General features: G+C 39.3%; 3 protein-coding genes across 6 annotated transcripts in view; 1 reads left to right on the forward strand and 2 right to left on the reverse strand.

Annotated features, from left to right (window-relative positions):
• The first annotated feature begins 189 nt into the window (after nt 1–189).
• Nucleotides 190–4,067, forward strand: acad8 (acyl-CoA dehydrogenase family, member 8). Of its 3 annotated transcripts, XM_057351120.1 has the most exons (12): nt 234–346; nt 602–641; nt 728–828; nt 938–1,107; nt 1,321–1,430; nt 1,782–1,858; nt 1,941–2,078; nt 2,257–2,392; nt 2,477–2,574; nt 2,760–2,912; nt 3,084–3,186; nt 3,271–4,066. In XM_057351120.1, the coding sequence occupies exons 3-12, from the start codon at nt 796–798 to the stop codon at nt 3,324–3,326; spliced, it is 1,074 nt and encodes a 357-aa protein (XP_057207103.1). In that variant the 5' UTR covers nt 234–346; nt 602–641; nt 728–795; the 3' UTR covers nt 3,327–4,066. The 3 variants fall into 3 exon arrangements, with proteins under 3 accessions (XP_057207101.1, XP_057207103.1, XP_057207102.1); XM_057351118.1 differs by lacking the exon at nt 602–641 and having other exon boundaries at nt 190–346; nt 3,271–4,067; XM_057351119.1 differs by having other exon boundaries at nt 602–828.
• A 723-nt stretch (nt 4,068–4,790) lies between these two features.
• Nucleotides 4,791–6,360, reverse strand: LOC130564464 (V-set and immunoglobulin domain-containing protein 2-like; the record flags this gene model as incomplete). Its single annotated transcript, XM_057350543.1, has 6 exons — nt 6,339–6,360; nt 6,051–6,188; nt 5,714–5,877; nt 5,428–5,632; nt 5,197–5,355; nt 4,791–4,909 (listed from the first exon to the last, which is right to left on the reverse strand). Coding segments are annotated over exons 1-6 (807 nt in total), but the record flags the coding sequence as incomplete, so codon positions are not given.
• A 356-nt stretch (nt 6,361–6,716) lies between these two features.
• Nucleotides 6,717–25,980, reverse strand: part of esamb (endothelial cell adhesion molecule b) — a 32,201-nt gene continuing 12,937 nt past the window's right edge. The window contains exons 2-8 of one of the 2 annotated variants that reach the window (XM_057351209.1): nt 15,101–15,246; nt 13,374–13,575; nt 13,109–13,264; nt 11,492–11,536; nt 10,758–10,880; nt 10,541–10,670; nt 6,717–8,246 (exon numbers count right to left, since the gene is read on the reverse strand). In XM_057351209.1, the coding sequence (XP_057207192.1) occupies nt 7,775–8,246; nt 10,541–10,670; nt 10,758–10,880; nt 11,492–11,536; nt 13,109–13,264; nt 13,374–13,575; nt 15,101–15,246 (1,274 nt within the window). In that variant the 3' untranslated portion in view covers nt 6,717–7,774. The remainder of the gene's footprint in view (nt 8,247–10,540; nt 10,671–10,757; nt 10,881–11,491; nt 11,537–13,108; nt 13,265–13,373; nt 13,576–15,100; nt 15,247–25,980) is intronic. The other variant, XM_057351210.1, reaches the window with a different exon arrangement.

Genomic DNA, 25,980 nt, shown 5'->3' on the forward strand with positions numbered 1-25,980 from the left:
TTAACCCACAAGTGTTTAAAGTATGCACAAATAACATAGTCTGTTTACCAATGGAAAGCCCGCATGCAGGCTAAATCTAATGGTTGTCGGTAAAGCTAACTATTAGCTAAACTAAACCACCGGGGGGACTGGTTTGTCCTGAACTACAAGTCACGCATGTCATGTTCATGAACTACATTACCCGTGTGATCACTGTTCTGTTACGTAATTCACCGTCACTGAAGCAACATGGCGGCGTCTAGGGCACTTACAAGAGTTGTCCGATTGGGATCACATAACATCAATAGAAGTCGCATTTTCCAATTTAACGGTCTACAGAGACGAGGAATAGCAGCTTGTATTGATCGTAAGTTGAAATTATTTAACGTCAGACATAATTTTACATAAATACTCTTTCTTAAGAGTCAAACAGCAGTCGGTCACTTAGCACAGTTGGAGTACTTTTAATGAAGCTATTATGAATCTGATTACTGAAATAACCAGACATTATAATTTAACATTGAAATGTTTAATTTAATGGAAATATCATGTGATTCAGAAGTGTTGACGTGTAAGCAGGTAACGTTAACGTAAATGTCGTGTTTTGTTTGGTCTTTTCTAGGTTAAATGGCTGAAAAGCGTTATTTTGCCCCGTCGATGACGTAACGTTATCTCATTACAACAGATTGTGTTTATGTACATGCACGCTTAATTTAAATGTTAACCAACATTGTGCATCAATCCACAGCCTCTATAGGACTCACAGATGAACAGAAAGAATTTCAGAAGGTGGCATTTGACTTTGCTGCCAATGAAATGGCACCACATATGGCAGAATGGGACCAAAAGGTAAACATATCAACAGTACAGAGTGACATTTGTCTGTGTATAAAACAAACTCTTTTTGAGTGTATTCTAGCACAATACATTGAGTCATTAACAATATTTACACATATAGGAAATCTTTCCTGTGGAGGCCATGAGGAAAGCTGCTCAGCTGGGCTTTGGTGGGATTTATGTGCACCCTGATGTTGGGGGCTCTGGACTCTCCAGGCTTGACACCTCAATCATTTTTGAAGCTTTATCCACAGGGTGTGTCAGCACTACTGCTTACATCAGCATTCACAAGTGAGTCTCTCTTGCCATCTACAGATCAGTAATGATACCCACATTCGGTCTTCACAATAACCAAGTTGATTGCATCTCTTTGAATGCCTGCATTAAAATTATAGTTGTATTGTTTTGTACATAATGCGATGACGCGTCTTGCTATTGCACATTTAAACACAAGCATATCTGCTACTTTGTAATTCATTGCATTGGTTGTTTTTGTTGTTGAAGCATGTGTGCATGGATGATCGACACATTCGGTAACAAGGAGCAAAGGGAGAAATACTGTCCTGATCTCTGCTCCATGCAAAAATTTGCCTCCTACTGTCTCACAGAACCTGGTAAGTTCAAGCTTTTTCAGAATTGCTTTTGTAAAGTGTGAATTTCTTATAAAAAAAGTGTAGTGTATATGAATTTACATTTGTTGCTCACTTGGTAGAGAATTGCGTAAGGAGCTTAAGGTCATGGGTTTGGCAACGTACATAGTACTGATAAAATGTATACATTTAATGTTCTGTAAGTCACTTTGAATAAAGTTTTTGCCAGATGCATGAAATACATGAAATGTAATGCATTGATTCGAAAAGAATTCAAATAATCTGTTTCGTAGCTGTGTCTTTATAAAAAAAGTCATGGCAACATTGCATTGTGGTGAAAATGAATGTGATGATAATGTCATACGTTGTCTTTAGGTAGCGGAAGTGATGCTGCCTCCCTCTTAACCAGTGCAAAGCTCCAAGGGGATCATTATATTCTCAGTGGTTCCAAGGTACAAGATTCGTGATGGGAAAGTGATTAATGCAAGGACATCTCCAAGTGACCTTACAGCTGTTTTGAATGTTTCTGCCCAGGCCTTCATCAGTGGAGGTGGCGACACAGATGTTTATGTGGTCATGTGTAGGACAGGTGGGAAGGGACCCAAGGGCATTTCATGCCTGGTGGTTGAAAAAGAAACACTGGGACTCAGCTTTGGCAAAAAAGAAAAGAAGGTAGTGAATGTTCTTAATCAGTGTCTAGTTTACACTTGTATTATTTTGGAAAAGAAACATTTCGGAATGGGCAGATCTGCAGTGTCCAGGATTGTCCAGCAGGTGGCAGAATTGTGTCCATTTCACCTTGCTGTACAATGTAAACAGTGCACTAACCTTCAAACTAAACTTGTTTTAGATTGGTTGGAACTCGCAGCCAACCAGAGCAGTGATATTTGAGGACTGTGCTGTCCCTGTGACCAATCGGCTTGGAGCTGAGGGGGAGGGCTTCAACATTGCCATGAAAGGCCTGAATGGAGGCAGAATTAATATTGGTGAATTATTTAACAACTTTCATTTAAAAACACTTTAGAAACTTACCTGTAAAGCATTGTTAATGTAAATGTTCTCATGAACAGCTTCTTGCTCCCTTGGAGCAGCTCACGCGGCTGTGCTGCTGGCTCGAGATCACTTGTGTGTGCGGAAACAGTTTGGAGAAACGCTTTCAAACAGCCAGGTAAAGAACAAACAATAGGAACTGTTAAGCACTGGTTTCTAATAGGTTCTAAGTCTACCCTATTTAATACACATGATTCTTTATGATGTGTCAGATGTATAAAACATGTGCTGTCAATCCCAAGGATCAGGATTAATAATCAACTAAATCATTTTTGTATGATTGATATAACTCTCTGTGTTTAGTACTTGCAGTTTAAGCTGGCAGAGATGGCCACTAAACTGGTAGCTTCTCGGTTGATGGTGCGTCAAGCAGCATTGTCTCTTCAGGAGGGTCAACCCGACGCTGTAGCGCTCTGCTCAATGGCCAAGCTCTTTGTGACGGATGAATGTTTTTCAGTGAGTATATACACATATGTTGTAGTTGACTTACTGTAGTATCTGTATATTTCAGACAATTTGACAGGTCTTACTTACATTTTTGCAGTTGGCATATGCTTACAAAAGCTATACATTTGTTATTAGTTTGTTCCATTCTCGACTAACATCCCTTGCTTTAAAACCCTTCAGATATGTAACCAGGCCTTACAAATGCATGGAGGTTATGGATATCTGAAGGATTATGCAGTACAGCAGTATCTCCGAGACATACGAGTGCATCAGATATTAGAGGGTAATTTTTTATTTAAAAAAAAATCATTTATTGATATAACAAAGTTGTGATTTTCATAACAAACATTATGTTTGTGTTATATAGGTACAAATGAAGTGATGAGGATGATCATCGCGAGGAGTTTGCTTGCTGAATCATAATCATATGATGCTGCTCATGAATGGGACTGACTGGTGCTGGGCTTTATCACATGTAGCACGATATCATATCATGTGTCATTGTCTGAACTGTACATTGCAGATATAAAGGTTGATTGCCTGTATTTGTTTATATGGGATATATTCCACCTGTGTGTTACTAAATGCTTTAGAGATTACTGATGTTACTGTATAACAACCTAGAGTCGGAAAACCAACCTGTTGACTTTGATTTTATGTAGCTGTGACACTTTCTGGATGGCCTGAAAAGATTTCTGTTTATGCCTTAAACTCTTGGAATAGCAGGTCCAGATTATAGTATTTATTGTAATAACACACAGTAAGGCTTGGTTGAAGACACGGATTTCATTACAAGGCTTCTTTTTCTGTTTGGGGTAAATGATTTTTTTTCTGCACTAGTTAATGGAAAAAGTATAGATGAAATCCCGTAGCTAAGATTAAGGCTAAAAGTCCACCAAATCTGACCCGCCTTGTTTATTTTGGAGCATTTACAGACCAGATTTATTCAGAATTCAGCATTATAATGATCCAGAGTTGCTTTTATCACCGGAAAGTATATTGGTAAGATCAATTTCAAAGCACGAAAATTCCAATCTCACAGTATGGCCATACATTTGTTTGTTCCTAAACTTTATATGTGATTCCGGTTCTTGTGTTATTTGTAGAACGGCTGCTGTGATTCAGACTGGCACATTGTGAGCCATGTAAAATAAAGAACCGTTTTGAAAATGTCCTTTCCGCAAAGAGTGTTTCACCTGCAAAGTTCTTATCTTTGTTGTCTCACGGCAACGCGAGTCGATAAGCCTTTCATATTAGATAAGAACTGAAAAGTGGTCGGCTACAGTGCAATAGTTTAGTCAATAGCAGATGAACCTCTACACCAGATGTTTTTAGACCAAACATGATTCTTTACTTCATCAGTAAAACTGATATTAAATGATACAATTATACCAAAAGTGAATCTTTACATCTGTTTAAACAACAACAACAAAAAAAGAAAGATCAAATGAGTGACACAAAATGATGTGAAAAAGGGGTGGGGCTAAACAAGGGGACTAAAATGAGACACCTTCAGGTCAGATTCATCTTCATCATTCAGTTGACCAGGATCAAGCGTATCTTCATTCTCCTTGTGAGATGCTGAATTGTTGTTCATTGGCCTTTTGAAAAACAAAGTATGAGTAGCAAAACAAGTGTTGAATATCACATCTAGTGTTCACAGAGGTTCAAATACACACCTGGGCTCATGCGCGCTGGTTTTCTTGCTATGCTTCTTTCTGTACCAGAAGACATAGACCACTACTGCCGCAATCAACAGAAGAACGAGAAAGACTCCCATCACCACTCCACCGGTTACAGCTGCTGTACTCCCATCTGACAACGGAGCAGTGATACGAACCATAAGAAATGGTCACAACACAACAATCTTAAAGTATTTTACTCACGGGCCACTCGGAGGGTTATACTGCATGCTGATTGGCCAAGCTCATTGACTGCTGTGCAGGTGTAGGTGCCAGCGAAGGCATTGGACAGGTTGTGTAACATCAGAGAACCAGAGCGCTGATCTGAAGCACAGAAACGATCCAAAAATGAAAATTCTGTGATCCTTTTTTGCTCTCGTGTGGTTCAAAACCTGTTGAACTCTCTTCTGCAGAACACAGAAGAAGAAATTTTGAAGAATATTGGTAACCAAACAACATTGGACCCGATTGACTTCCATTGTATGGAAACAAAAGCTCCGAGACATTTCTTAAAATATCTTCTTCCGTGTTCCACAGAAAAAAGTCAAATCCATCCCAAAATATAGGCCTGTATGTTATCATTTTACAATAGCAAATGAGATCATGTACACCTTCCACAAAACTGTCTGGTGATAGAAGGGGTGCGTTCTGCTCTCTGTGCCATGAATAAACAGGTGTGGGGAGTCCCTGAGAAGACTGACAACTCAAAGTGACATCATTCCCCACGTAGGTGTTTCCTTGCAGTCGGCAAGCTGGCGTGGATGGAGGCACTAATGACACAAAGAACAGTACCATAAATGATTGGTTAATTGTTGGTAGTCCAGTCATGTTAGTTAACTTACTCATCACTGTGAGGTTGATCAGACCCTGTCCACTACCAGACCAGTCATTGGGGTTAGTGACCTCACATATATAGAGTCCAGCATCTGAAGGTTGAGCGCTGATGATTTTAACAGAGGCGACGCCCATCACCGGAGGGTTCTGCAACAGAGTCATTCTTCCCTCCCAGGAGTTCACCCAGTACAGTTTGCCATTGTAGTACAACACCTGTGCCAAATAATATGTTAAATTAAATAACATCTCAAGAGGAATGTTTTGTAAAGAAAATGTGAAAATTGTGCTTCTCACTCTGTTGGCTTTGACAGCAGGAGTTCCTGGATCAGCGTAACGCCATTCCAACGTGAAACCTTCAGAGGCGTGTGTATTATAGGTGCATGAAAGTTCGGCTGAAGACCCCGCGCGCACAAACACTGACGGCTTCACCTCAACCGCCTGCCATGAACCCACTACGACTGATCAAAGTCAATAAAAGCATTATAGCCTAAATATTTATATTATGTAAATTAAGCACATTTTATCTGGAATTCTCTTTACTGTAATACTTAAAAAAGGTATTAAAGTATTAAACTAATTCAAAATATATTGTTATTCTATAAAATACATAAAAGGGATAATATTTACTTACCAAAATACTGGATCAAAAGCCACGATGTGGTCAAGGTGTGAGCAAACGCCATTATGCATTTCATATTTTGTTTCCCCTGCGCTCGCGCTGCGATAAGCACATGCAGCTCATGACTGACGTCTACTAACAGCAGGTAGCCTACAACAATGTCAACAATGTCCAGATTGTGTTTGCTAGATATAGAGGCAGGTGTGGCTAAACATGCCAACTTTACTTGTATTTCTTTGATTTCTTATCATCTGTGACTGTAGACCCTTTTTCTCTTTAAACCCAAATTCTGAAAGGCACCTTTGCTCACCCAGGTGTACATTATTGTACACAGACAGCAGTCTTTACTTTTAAGTATCACTGAACAAACAAACGAAATAATAAATGAAGATTTTATTTTCAAAAACAGATAACTCCGTTTCAGCCTAAATCATGTTTTTATTGTGCATTCCAAGTAATATCAGTCGAAATGCAGTTGGGTTGATTTGATTAAGTAATAATAACTCAAAAATACAGCTAACTAACACAATAAAAACATGATTTTGAACATTTAAAAAAACGGAGTTATCTGTTTCAACAGGTAGATGCCGATTTTTGGCTCCGTTTTAAAAATGAAATGTTAGCAGCCTAGAGTTAGTGTTCATGGAAGGGTCAAGCAAATGCCATGTGAAAGGACTATAAACTCTTTAATCAATTGTTCCGAACAATACAATCTTGTATTGGTTTTAATAAGCAGAACATTATAGTAAATAATCAAAACATATACTGTACTATTATTGAAACATTTCTTTTAAACCTCACTGAGAAATTTCCAACTCTCATCCTTTTTCTAACCCTTCTGCTTCCATCATGTGGACAGTTATAGCACAACACTTTATATTCTATATGATACCAAATGCATCCAATAGGACGAGGCATAACAGAGCATTTAACCGAGTATTCATTGCACAACAGTACAACATTCAGCATTAAGACAAATATCAAAATATTTCAAAAATGATAACCCCCTGCCTCCAACATTCAAGTCATTAAACCACAAGGCTAGTTTCTCATACATCATCATTGACACATATATGCTTTCATAATCTATATATTATATATCTTAGGACATTTTGATGGGGTGTTTTTTTATTTTTAAGAGCTATATTTTCTCTCCTCTAACGTCCACAGAACAGTCTAACAGAAACCAAACACCACTGTCACCCAATCTGTCCACTTACGATGCCATAAGAGAAAACTTCTGAGAGAAACAGAGAGAGGCACAATAGGCAAACAGCCAATACTGAAGTACTAGATGAGAATTATTATCATTTTAAACAAACAACTAGGCCTAAATATCTGGATAATTCTCAAAACATTATGTAACAGTCTGAACAAACATTATTAATTATGTCTGTGCCTTCATAACATCAGACATTATATATGTACAACACATTGTGAGACAAATTATATTTGTAATAGTTTAGTAAAATAAATAAAAATTGCTGCTGTCAGTCAGTTTGAAAAGACAACAAAAAAATCTGCGTTTGGGCATCAAAACACTATTCTTATTAAAAAAGAAACAAAAAAAAGAAACCATTTTGTCATATAAATGTATTTTATGCTACTTAATGTACTTTAATGTATAAAAAGACGTATCAATATGTCATATGAATCATCACCATTAATAAACAAACATCCTTAAATACATTTGGCTGAGTTTTTAGCACATTAGTTGACATAGGGTTCTCTGTACGCTACACTAGTGAACCTGTGTGGTTCTGGGTGGGCACCATGACTGGCGCGGACCCCATTCGGGACAGCGTAGCAGTCTTTAGAGGCATGTTGAGCGGGCGTGGGGCCTGTGGCTGTGGCCCCTCTGTCCTGTTTGTGGATAAACTGTTGGGACTGAGACCCGTGGAATTGTGAAGGCGATGATGTTGCTGTGTGTGATTGACAGCGTTGGTCACATTGTACCCAGGCAGGCCGTGAAGTGGGTTGGTCTCTCCTGGGCGGAGACGGTAGGTGGTGGTGCTTCCAGAGGCAGTGAGAATGGAGGCGGTGTCTGAGGCCCCTGGAGCATATGGGTAATGGTTGTTGGGCTGTTGGTGAGGGTCCCGCGGAGGGGGACTGATTGCTATGGAGGATAATGTGCCGTTCTTAGATATGATGTCCGATCCTGTGCCGCTTTTTGCCCAGGAAACACGTTTAGGGGCCTGTGCGTCCTCCCTAAAGTGAAACAGTTACCATTCAGGGCATGATATACTGTACTTTTGGGAAGCTGAAGTGACCTGATATGTGAAGGGTTGTTCTGAATTTTGCTAATTATTTTATGTTATACAGTGAGGGAAATAAGTATTTGATCCCCTGCTGATTTTGTAAGTTTGCCTACTTACAAACAAATGAAGGGTCTATAATTTTTATGGTGGGTTTATTTTAACTGATAGACACAGAATATTTAAAAAAATCATGGGAAAAAAATGTTATATAAAGGTTATAAATTGATTTGCATTTCAGTCAGTGAAATAAGTATTTGATCCCCAAGCAAAACATAACTTTGTACTTTGTGGAGAAACCCTTGTTGGCAAGCACAGAGGTCAGACATTTCTGATAGTTGGTCACCAGGTTTGCACATGTGTCCGGATACATTTAGTCCACTCCTCTGTCAATCTTTAAGGTTTCTTGGCTGTCGCTCAGCAAATTGGAGTTTTCGCCTCCTTCACAGAGGTTCTATAGGACTAGGGTCTAGAGACTGGCTAGGACATTTAATGTGCTTCTCCTTAAGCCACTATTTGGTTGTCTTGGCAATATGTTTTGCGTCTTTGTCATGTTAAAGGCTCATCCATGACCCATCTTCAGTGACCTAGTTAAGGGGAGGAGGTTCTCGTCCAAGATTTTACGGTACATGGGCCCGTCCCTCAGCCCCTCAATGCGGTGAAGTCATCCTGTATACCTGTAGCAGAGAAAAAGCCCTAAAGCAGAATGTTTCCAACACTGTGCTTCTCTGTAGACATGATGTTCTTGGGCTCATAGTCAGCATTTCTCTCCCTCCAAACACAGGAGTCCATTTTGGTCTCACATCAGTGCCAGCACTTTCGCCAAAGCCTTTTCTGAATCATTTTGATGTTCATTGTCAAACTTAAGACGAGCCAGGCGGGCCTTCTTGGGCAGGAGGACCTTGCGGGTGCTTCAGGATTTCAGTTTACTGTGGCATAGCGTGTTACCAATGTGTTACCAATGTTTTGCTTGCTAACTGTGTTCCCAACTGTCTTGAAATCATTAACAGGCTTCTTCCGTGTAGTTCTGGGCTGATCTTTAACATTTCTCATGATCATCTTTACCCCATTGGGGAAATATTGCAGGGAGCTCCAGAACAAGGGCATTTGATAGTTATTTTGTATATCTTCTATTTCCAAATAATCACACCAACAGTTGTCTCCTTCTCACCAAGCTTCTGTCTGTAGCCTATTCAAGGTTTGTGCAGGTCTCCAATCTTGTCGCTGACATCCTTTAAAACCTATTTGGTCTGGACCATGGTGTTGGAGAGGTTGAACTGGAAGATACAGATTCTGTTGGCAGGCATCTTTTATATACATAACAAGCTGATTTAGGAGTACTTTCTTAAAGTGACAGGACTAATCTGTGGTCCATATAGGCACATAACCAATCTGTGGAGCCAGAATTCTTGCTAGTTGGTAGGGGATCAAATACTTATTTCACTGACTGAAATGCAAATCAATTTCTAACCTTTATATAACATTTTTTTCCGCTGATTTTTTTTAATATTCTGTGTCTATCAGTTAAAATAAACCCACCATAAAAATTATAGACCCTTCATTTGTTTGTAAGTAGGCAAACTTACAAAATCAGCAGGGGATCAAATACTTATTTCCCTCACTGTACATGCTGATTTATGGCTGCATATTTATTAATTTCTGAATTACAAAATATTACGTTTACAATAAATACCACATTTGTGTTTTGTTATTATCTAGTGAAGGTAAACAGAGATTAAAGTGAGAAAAAAGAGAATATTTAAATAATATTAATTAATATGAACAATATTGATAAAAATGAATATTAAAATATTGCATTTTGCTAATTATTTTATAAATGTTATGCATGCTAATTCATGGCTGCATATTTATTCATTTCTGAATAACAGAATATTACTTTTACAATAAATAACAAATTTGTGTTTTTGATTTTGTTATTATCTAGTGAAGGTAAACAGAAATTAAAATGAGAAGAAAGAGAATATTTTAATAAAACAATTTAATATTTAAACATTAACCCAAAAAACAATATTAAAATATGAATAAAATATTTTTTTATTTTAAAATATCTCATTAAAATATTTTATTTTATTTTTATTTTGTGTAAATTTTTTCTGCAGTCGTAAAATGTTCAGGACATAACTACCCGGAGACACACAAGTTGCAAACATCCGCATTAAGAGCAGATGATACATCTAATCTAAGCTTCATGCTCTGGATTATATTGAAGGATAAAATGAGGCTTACTTGATATCATTGGACATCTCTTCCTCTGTGTCATGGTTCCACTTCAGGATAAAGATCAGGAATAAGACAAGAGCCATCAGGCCCACCGCAGAGCCCACTGTGGCACCAGCGATGACCCACGCGTTATTAGCTGCAGCCAAAAGAATAAGACACGATTTATTTAAAGCCATTCAAGTCCAAAACACCGTATGTGCTATTGATCCTATGTGATACTTACAGGTGGAGACCTCTAAATTGAGGTGGCAGCTTTCCGTCCCAGCTGTGTTGCTTGCACGGCAGACATACTTGCCGGACATATTTTTGGTGAGGTTGCTGAGTCGCAGGGTGCCTTGCCTCTCGTCTGAAAGAAGACCCGGGAGTAAATGCATTGCTCAGAATGACTGAAGCTTTGAGAAGGATGAAAAGCAATGCCATAAAAGTAATGCTCGATAAAACACAAGTTCATAAACTATAAAGACACAAGACTAGTTTCTAATAGGATCCATAAATAGTAATGTACCACACGATTTCATAATGTCCCATTGATGGGAGGGGACAGAGTAGATGACAGAGGTTGAATGAGGTTTGGGGCTTTTAGACTGAGTGAGGAATATTTAGCTTGATATATTGAATGATAATCGTTGAAAGCTAAAAAGAAGGCTTATGTATCTTTTATGTTGAACCTTTTTCCTATTTTTATTGACAGAAACAGTGAAAAGATTGTTTTGATTTAAATGTCATTCTGGAAAACTCTTTTGTATTCACTTGGGTTAAGGGCGCTATTGTTATTGGCTGACGTTACTCAAGCTCTACAATGTATCTACCACCTTCCAGGATACATCAATCACACATTTTTACCACAATGATTTTACAATGGTTATCTTTTGAGACACATCTACAGCTTTATTTTTTTCTGCGGTTCAAACAGTCTACCTAATGGAGTTCTCTCTATCTTAGGGTCTGTTCCCTTACCCAGGTATCCCAGCACAAGCACAGGCTGGGGGCAGGACCTCCACGCTGTGAAGGAACAATTGCAAGAGAGAGGGCGAGAGGAAGAACATGGTGAATTTGTCATTTCACGAGAATCTGATTTCGGGAGATACGCTCCGATGTAATGTGAGACCCACGTGTCCGGGATCAAGGAGGAAATTTGCTGCATGGTTGATAAGCATAAGCCAGCTTTTGTGAACAGCTGGCACTGCCGTGTATTTCCACAAAAGACTTGTGCTGACATCATCGTGATATATCTTCAGACGTTAATGCTGTTTCTGTAACGCATACTTTGTTTATTATTTGGTGTGGACAATGTGGGATTGTTCTGTTTCTCATTGCGAGACTATTACTGGCACTGATTCAAGGTCAGTACCCGTTTGATTCGAGGTCTGTGTTGGGAAGCTGATTGAGAATCTGTCTCTGAGGGTAACAGAGCTATTTCCACCTGTCTTCAGGCCAAAGGAAGAGAGACACACTAAATTATCAGTGATGAATGATACCTGCCTTGTTCTGCTCTATACAACACCTAACCAATCTCACAGGGTAAATAAACTCTCAGTACGGAGAAAAGACAACTCCTAAAACCATCCAAGACTAACACGAATAAACATTTATATACAATAACATACACAGCGAAATCGCCAGTGTTAAAAAAGGTTGAATTAACACTCACAGTGTATATACTGTGAATATACTGTATATACACTGTGTATTTACACTGCTAGTGTTAATTTGACATTTTTTAACACTGGCGATTTTGCTGTGTACCTTCCATGAGGCCTTAGTAAGATTTATTAATAAAACATTGATCAATTCAGCACTATGGAAAAATATATCGTCACTGTGCTTCTGAAACCTCAGAGGTCCAAATTCGCTTTTTTCAGGAAATGGAAAAAACGATGTACATTTGAAGAGATTAAATACTGTGTTGTCAAGCACTTTTTAATACTTTTTAATGGTAAAACCCAGTGACAAACATAAAGGATGACTAATGATTTATGGCAAAAATAAAAATCACAACATGGAGATACAAGGTTTCAGAAGGGTAGCAGCGATATCATATTTTACTTGCATTATGCAGTCAAAATTGTGTGTGATGAGATACAAAAACCTGATACTATGTAATATTATAAACAAGGTCTGCAAGATAATGATCGGCATATTGCAAATGTGCATATCACAGGTTTGCAATAACTGAATAATTGTAATACTTTAAAAAGTTTTAGATCGAGTCTGATAAATGAGAGACTGAGACAGAAAGAACCAATGCTTTTTTTCCCCAGAAAAGACTGCTGGTTATGTAGATTTCAGTATGTTAGTTAGTTTTCCGTTTTTAAACATATTTCACATTTGTATTATAATATTAATTGATTCTACTATTTGCTTATTTTTTTGTTGTTTAGCATGTTATCGCATATCACATTTTCTTCAGCATCGCGCAGCTCTATTTTAAAGACACGTTCTTGTTATTAGCATCTGCATTACTAAAACAAACAAATAAACAAACGTGCATACCAGTGTGACCAGTGTAGTCTGCTATAAAAGGAATATATCATTCTATTCAGCAAACTAAACAAAGGCAGACTGGGGACTCACTTTGCATGGGAGAGAAGAAGACCTCTGAGAGAGGAGCTGCTTTGGTCCACTTGTATTGAGGAACCGGTTTGCCATTGCTGGATTTACAGCTCAGTGTCACATTGCCACTCACCACCGCATCTCCAGATATAGAGCACACAGGAGTAGATGGAGGTACTAGAAAAGCCAAAAAGAACAAGATAAAATGCCATTTGAACATTGAAATGAACATTTATTGTTAATGTTCTGAATGTCTTTGTAGTTTTTACAATGTTAGCCAATGTACCTTTAACATTGAGACTTAGTTCTCCCCAAATGCCTGGAGCTCCAGGGATGATGACGTTGCAGAGGTAGCGTCCTGAGTCCGACTCCTGTGTGTTGTTGATGTAGATGGACAGATTGGCAGAGGGCATGGACGTGGCAAAGCCCACCCGCCTCCGAAAGTCAGTGCTGCCGATGCCGATCTGTCCTGAGGAGTAAGAAATGATCTGCACGACAGAACACACACGTGCAGCAATTGTGAGATGCATTTTACAGTCTGTCTGTATTTCATTATGCATAACAAAATAAGAATGAGAACATTCCTCACAGCATGTCATTTGAAGTCTGCAGATTTCTTCAAAGTGACTGTCTGAAATAACTGTTAAAGAAATACTGTGATGGCTATTGCAGGGCTGAGCTGTAAAGTGGATGGATGTAGGGATGCAGCTTCTCAGATAAGATGCTAAACACACTAATACACTCTCTGAGAAGGCATGTCTCTAAATTCATCCTCTTTAAAACAGTACTACTAAAATATTAAACCTAAAACTATTATAAAAAATCAAGATCGACTAGTATCATTGGATATCAGCTGATAAACATACAAACATAGGCTTCCAAATGATGGAGCTAAACAATCATGAAAAAGATTTTCTCAAGATGAAAGCTGGATAAAAGTTAACATTTTAGACTGATTTTCAATTCAGTTTTGATATGTTAGCATGCCTTGGGAAACAGGTGAAACAAATACAAAGCATCACAATATTCGCTCAGCTCACACATATATCTCAACACATTATGTGATGAGGGTGTATTAACTGACATATACATTTCAATCTAAAACTGTTGAGTTAATCCACTTCTCGCCCTTCATTCATCACGTGCATTTTCATAAGCAGTCATTGACCTTTCAAGTATTCCATACTCTTCCTTCGACATTAAATTGAAACCCATCTGTTGAGTGAACCAGTGACGGAGGATTTCATGTGTCGGCTTCAATGGTCTGATAACAGATTGTTCTCTTGTGTAATCTGTCATTTTTGAAGGAGCGCGGGGAAATAGGTAGTTGATAAATGATGAACTTTTATTTCATATATAATATATCACATACAGCCGTGGGAAAAAATAAGAGACCATTCCAAATTTTCATTTAAGCAGCATTTATAGATGTATTCTGGCCATTCCAGTCCAGTGTCTGTTGACTTTCAACAAAATCATACGTCAAGTTATCACGTTTTCCTAAATACATAGGAATAGAATATTACTGATATGTTGTTTAAAAGTGAATATGAACTTGTTTTCTTTGCAGTATTTTTGCGGTCTGAAATAAGACGGAACACCTTTTCTGTTATTTTGACCTGTTTTCTGCAAATAAATGCAAATAGAAACAATATTTTTATTTGACATTTGGGAGAAATACTGTTAGTAGTTCACAGAATGAAACAAACATGATCATTTTACCTAAACACACATAACTAACTATAAATTGTTAATGCGAAAAAATATATATATTTTTTCCACGGCTGTATTGAATATTTGCAGTGAACAGACCCAAAATTAAAACAATTCAGTCTCTTCTGAAACTCTGAGGAGACATTTGTGAGATGTCTCATCTTTTTCTATTTTCTCTATTTAACCTCACTGATGTCTTTCAATTGTGTATCACCAACAGCAATGCATTGTGCAAAGAGCTTGTCCATCTGTCAGAGGAAGACTGACGGGCTACTCATACAACACTTTAAACACACCCACTTGTTTTGTCTTATTGGCCATGAAGGTCCAGATGACTGTGTTTTTCTCTATGGCACTGGTGGGGGTGTACCAGGCCTCCAGAACAACCATTTGGCCCACGATTCCCTCCATGTCTTTTCGTGGCATCTCCACCCACTGAGAATCACCTGAAACAGGAGAGGAACACATCCGGGTGAAGAGACCTCTTCTTAGAGTTGAAGAAACAGAGTTTGACATGTTTATACTGTGATTATAGATTAAAATTCTACACAAGCATTTTTCACCTAAAACACCGAAATGACCCTTTACAGTCACTCATGACAAAAAATTGCAGAAAGATCACACTGACAAATTCTATATGATCATTTTGTACCTCCATGACTAATCCTAAGAGAAAAATACATACAGCAGCAAAAGGTGAATTATAAAAACAGTACTTCTCAAAACAATACATGCTCAAAGTTTGATCACTGACTATCCGAAATTATTCTTTATATGCAACAAACAAAAATCATTATGCAAAAAAATAATTTAATTTCATTATGTGCTTGAACATCTTGAACGTCTATTCTGTGCCACAAGATAAGATTAAAGACATGTCACAATCTAAAGCAACATTAATATGTTCTTTATACAGTAAGAAAAATATTTCTCCATAAAACAATCTACAAATAAATTCAAGAAATCTTTCCACCAAAAGTGAAATCAAAATTGATTCTATAAGAACCAATGACACCCAATGACAGCTGTCACTCACAGGGCAGAGAGTCTCCTGAGCTGCTCAGCTGAAGGTGGATCAACTGATCCCTACATTCCCAGTTATCCTGTTCAGCCAGTTTGGCGAATGGTCCCTCAATCACAAGCTCACAGAGAAACGGTGGAGCTCTGCTGAGCCGCACTGCACTAAACTGCCCCTTTATTCCCTTTACTTTCAGATTTAAGCTGAATTCAGCTGGGACAGTCAGAGGGCATAACTGTGACGTAAAGACGTCCTGTTCTAAACCGAACGTTGAGTTGAAGCTGAGCTGTTTTTGCTCATGAGACCACATCCATCTCTCCCCTTTTTAATTTCTGTTGTAGATCTAGCCCTGTAATCCTCCGACATTCTCCCGGCCCCCGGTCAAACTCAGTCGGACTTAAAGCTGATGTAACCAGCGGCTCCTTTGACGAGCGATTTCATTGCTTGATTTTCTTCATTCACATTTTCACAGAAAGATACTTAAACCTCCAAGATTAAAGGACCCGTTGGGAAAGTGATTTTAAACACAAGCACATAACTGCTCATGTCATTTCACCTCACCTTACCTCCAAAAAACAGATAGGAGGGGGATATAAACTTTGACAGAGAATTATTTCATTTTAAAATGTTACATTTTTATACACTTTTATTTATTCATTACAAAAAACAATGTAAAATACTAAATATTTTAATAATAATATAAATAAATATAAAAATAATAGATCTGTCAAACGACTAATTGCGATTAATTGCATCCAGAATAAAAGTTTGGGTGTACTGTGCCTATTAATTTTGTATTTATAAACACAAACATACATGCATATATTTAAGAAAAATATTAATATTAATAAACACTTATATATTTATATAATTATTGGGAAATATAAATGAATTAGGGCTTGTCAAATGATTAATTGCAATTAATCACATCTGACATAAAAGTTTGTATTTACATAATATATGCCTGTGTACTGTGTATATTAATTTTGTATTTATAAACACATACACATACTTGTCACGGCGGTGGCGGACAGAACCCAGGCGCAGACAGAAGGAGGGGGTAAACACAAAAGATTTTAATAATAAATCAAACAAAAGCCCACGATGGGGTAACAGCAACAGAACTAAATAATGACATACAAAACTAGAAACAAAGACTTCCCACGAGGGGGCAAAAAACAGAACAAAAAACAAACCGACACAACGTCAAACAAATCCACACGGGTAAGGAAGGCTTGGCAAGGCCAGGTAATCCACAGGGACCGTAAAAACAAGCGATTCACACACGACTTGGTAACAATACAAACACGACGAAAGAGCACAGGACAATGAAACATGAGGGCATTAAATAGGGAGGACACACGAAGGATAATTAACGAGGGCAGGTGGGGAACATGAGACACGGCAGTGAAGCAATACAGGAAACGAGAGGGGCGGGGCCAATGACAAGACAGAGAAAGCACATGGGATGTAAAAACGTAAACAACTCATGACTTTCTCACATTAAACATAAGGGATCTGTCACGATCCTGCCACAAGACTAGAAAATCCTGAACAAGAAGGCAGGACCTTGACAGAGCCCCCCCTTAATGAAGACCCCCAGGTGTTCACCAAGGGGCCGACTAACAAGACAAGACAGACTGGGACAATGACAAGAACCAGACAAACATGGTAAACTTGACCACGGTCAGACAAACAAGAATAACAAACGGGTTGGGGTGGGATAAAAATAACAATCATGGGAGGGGGGGTGGGAACAGACAAGGGTTCATAGGGGGCAGTCCAAAGGGGCTGGGACTGGGGGGAATAGTCTTGGTCCCTGAGTGCGCCTGAGGGCGCGGAGTTCTGGGGGACCTAGTGGGGGAAGTCCTGGGGGGAACCGCCGACTGGAACGTCGGCGGGACAAGGCTGGGCGCCAGCTGGAAGGCCGGCTGCACCGGCCTGGATCCCGGCTCCACCGGGCTGGGCAGCATACTGGGCACACGACTGGACATGGAACTGGACACCGGACTGGACACCGGCTGTGCCGGACTGGACGCCGGCTGGGACACCGGCTGCACCGGAACGGACGCCGGCTGGATCGCCGGCTGGGACGCCGCCTGGATCGCCGGCTGGGACGCCGGCTGGGGCGCCGGCTGGATCACCGGCTGGGACGCCGGCTGGACCACCGGCTGGGGCGCCGGCTGCTGCACCGGACTGGATGCTGGGCTATACACAGGCTGTTCTGGAGTCGGCGCCCCCCTCCGCTGCCTCTTCTTCTTTAACCGAACCGCAGGGCCTGGGGTCGGTTGCGAGGCAGCAGTGGAGGGCGTGGCTAGCTCTGCACGGGAGGAGTCCGTGAACGTCCCCACGGACGCCCTCCTCCCCCGCTTGCTGTGGAGGGTCGTAGGTGGACCAGGCGCCACGGAGCTAGCGGAGGGAGGTGCAGAGTCCCCCAGGGTGACAGTGGCCAGGACGTGATCCTCCGGGACGGTAGCCAGTGGGGAGGACACCCAGTCAGGGACAGTTGGCCAGGGGTCGTCCCGGTTGATCACGTACCTGGCCATGTCGCAGAACCCCAAGGGGCCCAGCATCTGGGTCTCCGACTGCTTGAGAGGCTCGGTGAGGCAGCCATTAAAAATGACTTTAAGTTCTGCCTCACCGAACTCGGTCTCTCCTGCTGCCGCCGCGAAGACCCAGACAAAATTCCGTATCCCGCGGTCTCCCTGACGGACCCCAAAAAGGAGATGGGCTTGGCGGGTCCGCAGGGAAGACAGCGAATATTCCTCCTCGCTGTCTGCTGGGTTCATAGTTGGCTCTTTCGTTCTGTCACGGCGGTGGCGGACAGAACCCAGGCGCAGACAGAAGGAGGGGGTAAACACAAAAGATTTTAATAATAAATCAAACAAAAGCCCACGATGGGGTAACAGCAACAGAACTAAATAATGACATACAAAACTAGAAACAAAGACTTCCCACGAGGGGGCAAAAAACAGAACAAAAAACAAACCGACACAACGTCAAACAAAGGGTCAAGAAATCCACACGGGTAAGGAAGGCTTGGCAAGGCCAGGTAATCCACAGGGACCGTAAAAACAAGCGATTCACACATGACTTGGTAACAATACAAACACGACGAAAGAGCACAGGACAATGAAACATGAGGGCATTAAATAGGGAGCACAAACGAAGGATAATTAACGAGGGCAGGTGGGGAACATGAGACACAGCAGGGAAGCAATACAGGAAACGAGAGGGGCGGGGCCAATGACAAGACACGAGAAAGCACATGGGATTTAAAAACGTAAACAACTCATGACTTTCTCACATTAAACATAAGGGATCTGTCACGATCCTGCCACAAGACTAGAAAATCCTGAACAAGAAGGCAGGACCATGACACATACTTGTATTTAAGAAAAATATAAAAATGAATAAATATATAAATTAATTAATACAAATTCTTATTTAATAAATATATATATATTAAATTATTGGTAAATATGAATAAATACATGTTAATATTTCCTAAATATGTATACATGTATGTGTATGTGTTCATAAATACAAAATTAATATGCACAGTACACATATTATGTAAACACAAACTTTTATGTCGGATGTGATTAATATAAATAAAAAAATAATAAATAAATTAGGGCTGTCAAATGATTAATCACAATTAATCACATCCGACATAAAAGTTTGTGTTTACATAATATGTGTACTGTGCATATTAATTTTGTATTTATAAACACGTAAATATACTGTACATGCATATATTTAAGAAAAATATTTATATTAATGAACGCTTATATATTTTTATTATTATTTGGAAATATAAATAAATTAGGGCTGTCAAATGATTAATTGAAAAAATATATAAGTGTTCATTAATATAAATATTTTTCGTAAATATATGCATGTATATTTATGTGTTTATAAATACAAAACGAATATGCACAGTACACAGAGATATATTATGTAAACCCAACCTTTTATTTTGGATGCAATTAATTGTGATTAATTGTTTGACTAGCTCTAAAAAAGAATATAAAAAATAAAATTCAAAGGGCAGATTGATCTATATCTGTAAAGTTAAACATATCAGTACCCAAAGACTGAACATAATATAGGCAGTACAAGAGCAAATACCCATATAAACTTTAAACCCCCCACAGAATAGTTACATGTCATTTAAATTGCACTTTCATGATATTACCAAAAACAGTATTGTACTTATTTTCAACCGCCAGATTTGCTTTGGATATTGTCTACTCTTAATCTTTTCAATGGCTAAGCTCAATTTTCATTCTTTTGTCTTGATTTTGGACAGATCGTAAGTAGGACATTCGTCGCCCAGGCTTACGAGAGTGCCGTGTCGATGTGTGGCCACTCACTGATGTGTTATGCTCAGCAACTGTCTCTGTGTGGCCAGGTTTATCCCTCATGTTTCTGAGCCATTGTAGTTTATTAAATCAAGGAAAATCTTCCCTAATCCTTGACTCTATCTCCATCTGTGCTACAGTAGACACCTTGGCGTGAGGCACGACACCATACACACATACAGTATGCATACGTACTGTACATGCACACACAGTAGCATTAAGTCTGGGGAACATTTTACATTTTTAAATATTGAATCTTATATTAAGATTATACTGTTTTAAGATGTAATTTTTTAATGATTAAACATGATCTCATGATGATTATCATATAACATATACCCAAGACTGTAATATACACAACAGTGGGGCATCTTTTGGAGATGTGTGGAAAATATTAACACAAAAATCACAAAGAATAGATGGTTGCAGTTACAGAGGACCACCTAATGAGGGCAGCAAAATACTGAGATGCTCTAAGTATTGACAGAAGAGCTTTGTAAAACAGAATAATGGCAATCGTGTGGTTTCTGAAGATCCAAAGTGTTGAATTTGACTGATATCTGCTGTATAATGTATATCTTTTTATAAAATACCTTATACCATTAGTTGTAGGCCTAACTGAAATGAGTTTTTTAAAGTCTGTAATCTAATTTAATGGCTGTCCTTGGAAAAACTAAATGTAAATAATTTATTTTCTTTTTTAACCTTTTAAAGGCAGTTCATCCTAGTGATTCACCCATTCAAAACATTTACATGCGGCTCTATTTTTCTGTGGAACACAAAAGAAGATATTTTGAGAAATATCTTGGTGGTTTTGTGTCCATACAAAGGAAGTCAGTGGGAAACCATGTTATCAAGTGCTGCCAAAGAAAGAAACTCATACAGCTTTGGAATGAGGGTGAGTTAATGCTGAATTTTTTTTATTTGGGGTGAACTGTCCTTTTAAGTGCCGTACAATCAGTACAAAAGAAAGTAACCTGTGACATGTGTAACTTTACAGCAGTGGTTCTCAAACTTTTTCGTTGTAAGGCCCCCTTTGTGTTAAGTGCATCGCTTTGCGCCCCCCCATATAAAGACGTATAATCTTAAACTTAGAATTTTAATTAAACCAAAAACATTCAGTTATACAATGCTGGAACCTCAATTCGTTTGGTTGGTGGTGTCATTTTTCTGATGTTTGATTGCATAAAATCTATGATAAATTTCTATATTTCATAAAATGCCACAAAATCTGTGGCCCCCCTGGATCCAACTTGGGGCCCCCCAGGGGACCACGGCGCCCAGTTTGAGAACCACTGCTTTACAGTTCCTGCTTCAAGGGACAGTTTGCACAGTAAAATTCTGTCATCATTTATCACCTTCATGTATGACTTTCTTTCGTCTGCAGAAGAAAATTGAAGCAGAATGTTGTACCTATTGACTTGCACTGGTTTTGTGTCCATACAATAGAAGTGAATGGGCACCGCTGTTGTTCGGTTAACAACATTTTTCAAACTATCTTCTTTCATACAGGTTTAAAATGACAAGAGGGTAAGAAAATGATTACAGAATTTTACACATTTTTGGGTGACCTATCACTTTCAATGATACCTGATGTCAGGCCACCAACTTTCAAAGTGTAAACCACTAAAACACAACCAGCTTGAACATCTTACATAAATGTTCATTGTTCAGGCTCTTAAAGCCCCACCCAATGCAGCCCAGGTGCTTAAAAACAGATGAGCAGCTTTTATTAAACATCCTTCCTGATAAGAACAAAACCTGATCAGGGTGCTTACAGAAGCCCATTCTTATTACACAGAGACCCATTGTCTTCTAATATAATCTCCTCTTGTGCTCGTGTCCAACTCTGATAGAGTTTTAGCAGGAGCCAGCTTTAAAATACTTGCTAATCTTGGGCAGCTGCACATCAGAAAGCATTTTACTGAGGTATGGAACTGTGTGACCCGATGGCCATGAACGCCACTCCTCTTCTCATTTCAGATACCATTGTTGGGAAAATGCAGGTTTAATTATCAGAGGGATTCACTTGAGAGCTGTGTTTGTCCGTATATAAAAGGCACTCAATGATGTTTGGTTGATATGAGGAAATATGGACACTGTTTAGTTTGTGGGTTAAGTGAGAGCAGGCCATTGAATTCTAAATATTTGGGGAAGGTTTCTTTGGATGGGATTCTGTCAATCACTGGTGCTATTTTAAGCCATTTCAAATGTATTTTTACATCAAAAAGTCTCTAAATCCTTTTAAAGAAGAATCCTATTGTTCATGCATACATGCTTACATAGAAGCTTTCTTCCGAAAGCTAGTGGCAAATCAAAGATGAGAGCTATTTAATATCTCGGTTATTTCTCCTAGACATTGATGAGATTCAATGGACAGCAAATGAAAACTTAAGTCTCCTGCATCTTAGATGTTTCTCCTGAGAAAAAGATGCAGAAATCTCACAAATGTCTCCAGAGTTTCAGAAAAGATCTCAACAATATCACAAACTGAGCTCAGACTTGCAAAGTCTTCAATCAGAAGTCAATATTATTGAAGATTTTAATACAGGTATGAACTCAAACATTTCTCATCAAATTTACCCAAATCCAGATGATTTTATTTAAACAATCTCAATTTTACAGCTTCGTACTCATACTTTATTAACTTCATTTGAAGAAATCTCCATCAAATCTCCTGAGCTATGACAGAGCAACCTTGAGTTTGAGCAATATCATTTTCCTCTGGGTTAGAATATGAAATACATAACATTGGGTACACCAGTCCATTATAACTGATTTAACCGATTTTTTTCTTTTGAAGGTTTATAGTGGGGTTCTGTGGGTTTTGAAACAGGCCATCTCAGTTTTCCCCCAAACACTTTACTAACAAATATGAATCTTAAAGAGAATGAATGACGGAAGCCATTTATTGTGTCATGACATTACAGGACAATCTATAATAGAATGACTGCAGGTTGCCAAAAATATGGCCTTAAATCAAGTTTTGCTCCCAGTCATCAAAAGCCAAGCTGTCGAGTAACCTCTACTAATACTATACTAGCACAACGTATACAGACTTAATAGACCAAGTTCAATCAATTGCTGAACATAACAGTACGGGTAGTCGCTGTGAAACATGTGGATATATAGATATTCAATAAAAAGGGTGCATGCTGCCTTGCTTTGAATAATCTGAGCTGAACGAGGATCATTATGTTTGTTTACATGTCTGCTCCTGAATTGCCTCAGATGCTGTTTTGATTGGTGTGGTGGTCTGTGAGAGCACTATAAATCTAAAGACCCCTGCGTACAGTGTGGAGAGCATCAATCACTCTGAATATGACAGGGCTGAAGGGCTCTCCATCTCTGCCACTCAAGTTGGCATGAGAAAAAAGACGCCGTTCCACAAAGCTACTCTCTAAGTAGCCTCCGGCATATGGACACAATCTCCTCCCACGAATCTGTGCAGAAAATATTAATCCATGCAACAGGCAGATGGATTGGGTTTGAATTATGCATAGAGTGAGAGCTCAAGGAGGAGGATTACTCCAAGTCTGAGAGCAGGTCTTACACCCATCAGCCAGATCTAGAACATCGCCATTGTGACATCACAAGTATGCTCATAAGGTTCTCGAACAAAAAGAATATCAGGAGAGTTGGATTAAGGTCAGAAACATAGAAAGTGTTAAAAACGCTTGGAATCATGTGAACGCAATTAATGACAACGTGCCTAGATCTTCATAACAATGATCAAAATATGACACACGGATAGAAGAAAAATTCTTATCAGCAAAAACTAATGTAAGCAAGATAAGAGCCACAGCAAAGCATTGCTTGTTATCTATAAGCATATAACACTCACCTAAAGGATTATTAGGAACACCATACTAATACGGTGTTTGACCCCCTTTCGCCTTCAGAACTGCCTTAATTCTACGTGGCATTGATTCAACAAGGTGCTGAAAGCATTCTTTAGAAATGTTGGCCCATATTGATAGGATAGCATCTTGCAGTTGATGGAGATTTGTGGGATGCACATCCAGGGCACGAAGCTCCCGTTCCACCACATCCCAAAGATGTTCTATCGGGTTGAGATCTGGTGACTGTGGGGGCCATTCTAGTACAGTGAACTCATTGTCATGTTCAAGAAACCAATTTGAAATGATTCGAGCTTTGTGACATGGTGCATTATCCTGCTGGAAGTAGCCATTAGAGGATGGGTACATGGTGGTCATAAAGGGATGGACATGGTCAGAAACAATGCTCAGGTAGGCCGTGGCATTTAAACGATGCCCAATTGGCACTAAGGGGCCTAAAGTGTGCCAAGAAAACATCCCCCACACCATTACACCACCACCACCAGCCTGCACAGTGGTAACAAGGCATGATGGATCCATGTTCTCATTCTGTTTACGCCAAATTCTGACTCTACCATTTGAATGTCTCAACAGAAATCGAGACTCATCAGACCAGGCAACATTTTTCCAGTCTTCAACTGTCCAATTTTGGTGAGCTCGTGCAAATTGTAGCCTCTTTTTCCTATTTGTAGTGGAGATGAGTGGTACCCGGTGGGGTCTTCTGCTGTTGTAGCCCATCTGCCTCAAGGTTGTGCGTGTTGTGGCTTCACAAATGCTTTGCTGCATACCTCGGTTGTAACGAGTGGTTATTTCAGTCAAAGTTGCTCTTCTATCAGCTTGAATCAGTCGGCCCATTCTCCTCTGACCTCTAGCATCAACAAGGCATTTTCGCCCACAGGACTGCCGCATACTGGATGTTTTTCCCTTTTCACACCATTCTTTGTAAACCCTAGAAATGGTTGTGCGTGAAAATCCCAGTAACTGAGCAGATTGTGAAATACTCAGACCGGCCCGTCTGGCACCAACAACCATGCCACGCTCAAAATTGCTTAAATCACCTTTCTTTCCCATTCTGACATTCAGTTTGGAGTTCAGGAGATTGTCTTGACCAGGACCACACCCCTAAATGCATTGAAGCAACTGCCATGTGATTGGTTGATTAGATAATTGCATTAATGAGAAATTGAACAGGTGTTCCTAATAATCCTTTAGGTGAGTGTAAGGATGAGTATGTGTCCAGTAATGAAACTGGCTTTATGAGATCCAGCACCCCCTCCCTGCGCACGCTCTTATCAAATGGCCATCATCTAATCACAGGCAGGTCTGTGAGCTCGGCTCCAGGGTGAGCTGTCTGGATTCAAAAAAGAACAAATGAAATCGAACTTTCTTTCTAGCCATGGGTTGTGGGATATGTTGATGTCTTTTCGTCTCTTGGATGTATCAGTTCTGGGAGATCAGAAAGCTGCTATGGCAACCTGAGAGCTGACACATCTTTGAAACATTCGCTGGGAGGTTAATTGGGCTGTTCGTCACTGTTTACTCGAGTGTGTCGAGAGACGTAGTAACACTTGGCTTTCTGTTAAGTGCAATTTACAAAAATCATCTTTAGAGCGGGAATCAAACAGTACTCGTTCAGAAAGTGTTTGCTGGCTCACTACACTTCAAGCTGAGAAATCTAACGAATTCTCATCGTTCCGCTTGAGGAGATTCTGTAAACTCGTACTAGTGAGTCTTGGTTCGTCTTAAAGGGATACTTCACCCAAAAATGAAAATTCTGTTACGAGTTACTCGTCATCAAATTGTTCCAAATCTGTATAAATTACTTTGTTCTGCTGAACACAAATAAAGATATTTGGAAGAATGTTAGCAACTGACATTTCTGGGGCATCATTGACTACCATAGTAGGACAAATTTAAATGGGCCCCAGACCTCTTTGCTTTCATAAACTCTTCAAA

This window comes from Triplophysa rosa, linkage group LG14 (genome assembly GCF_024868665.1).
Source record: "Triplophysa rosa linkage group LG14, Trosa_1v2, whole genome shotgun sequence".
In the NCBI taxonomy this organism is placed as follows: Eukaryota; Metazoa; Chordata; class Actinopteri; order Cypriniformes; family Nemacheilidae; genus Triplophysa; species Triplophysa rosa.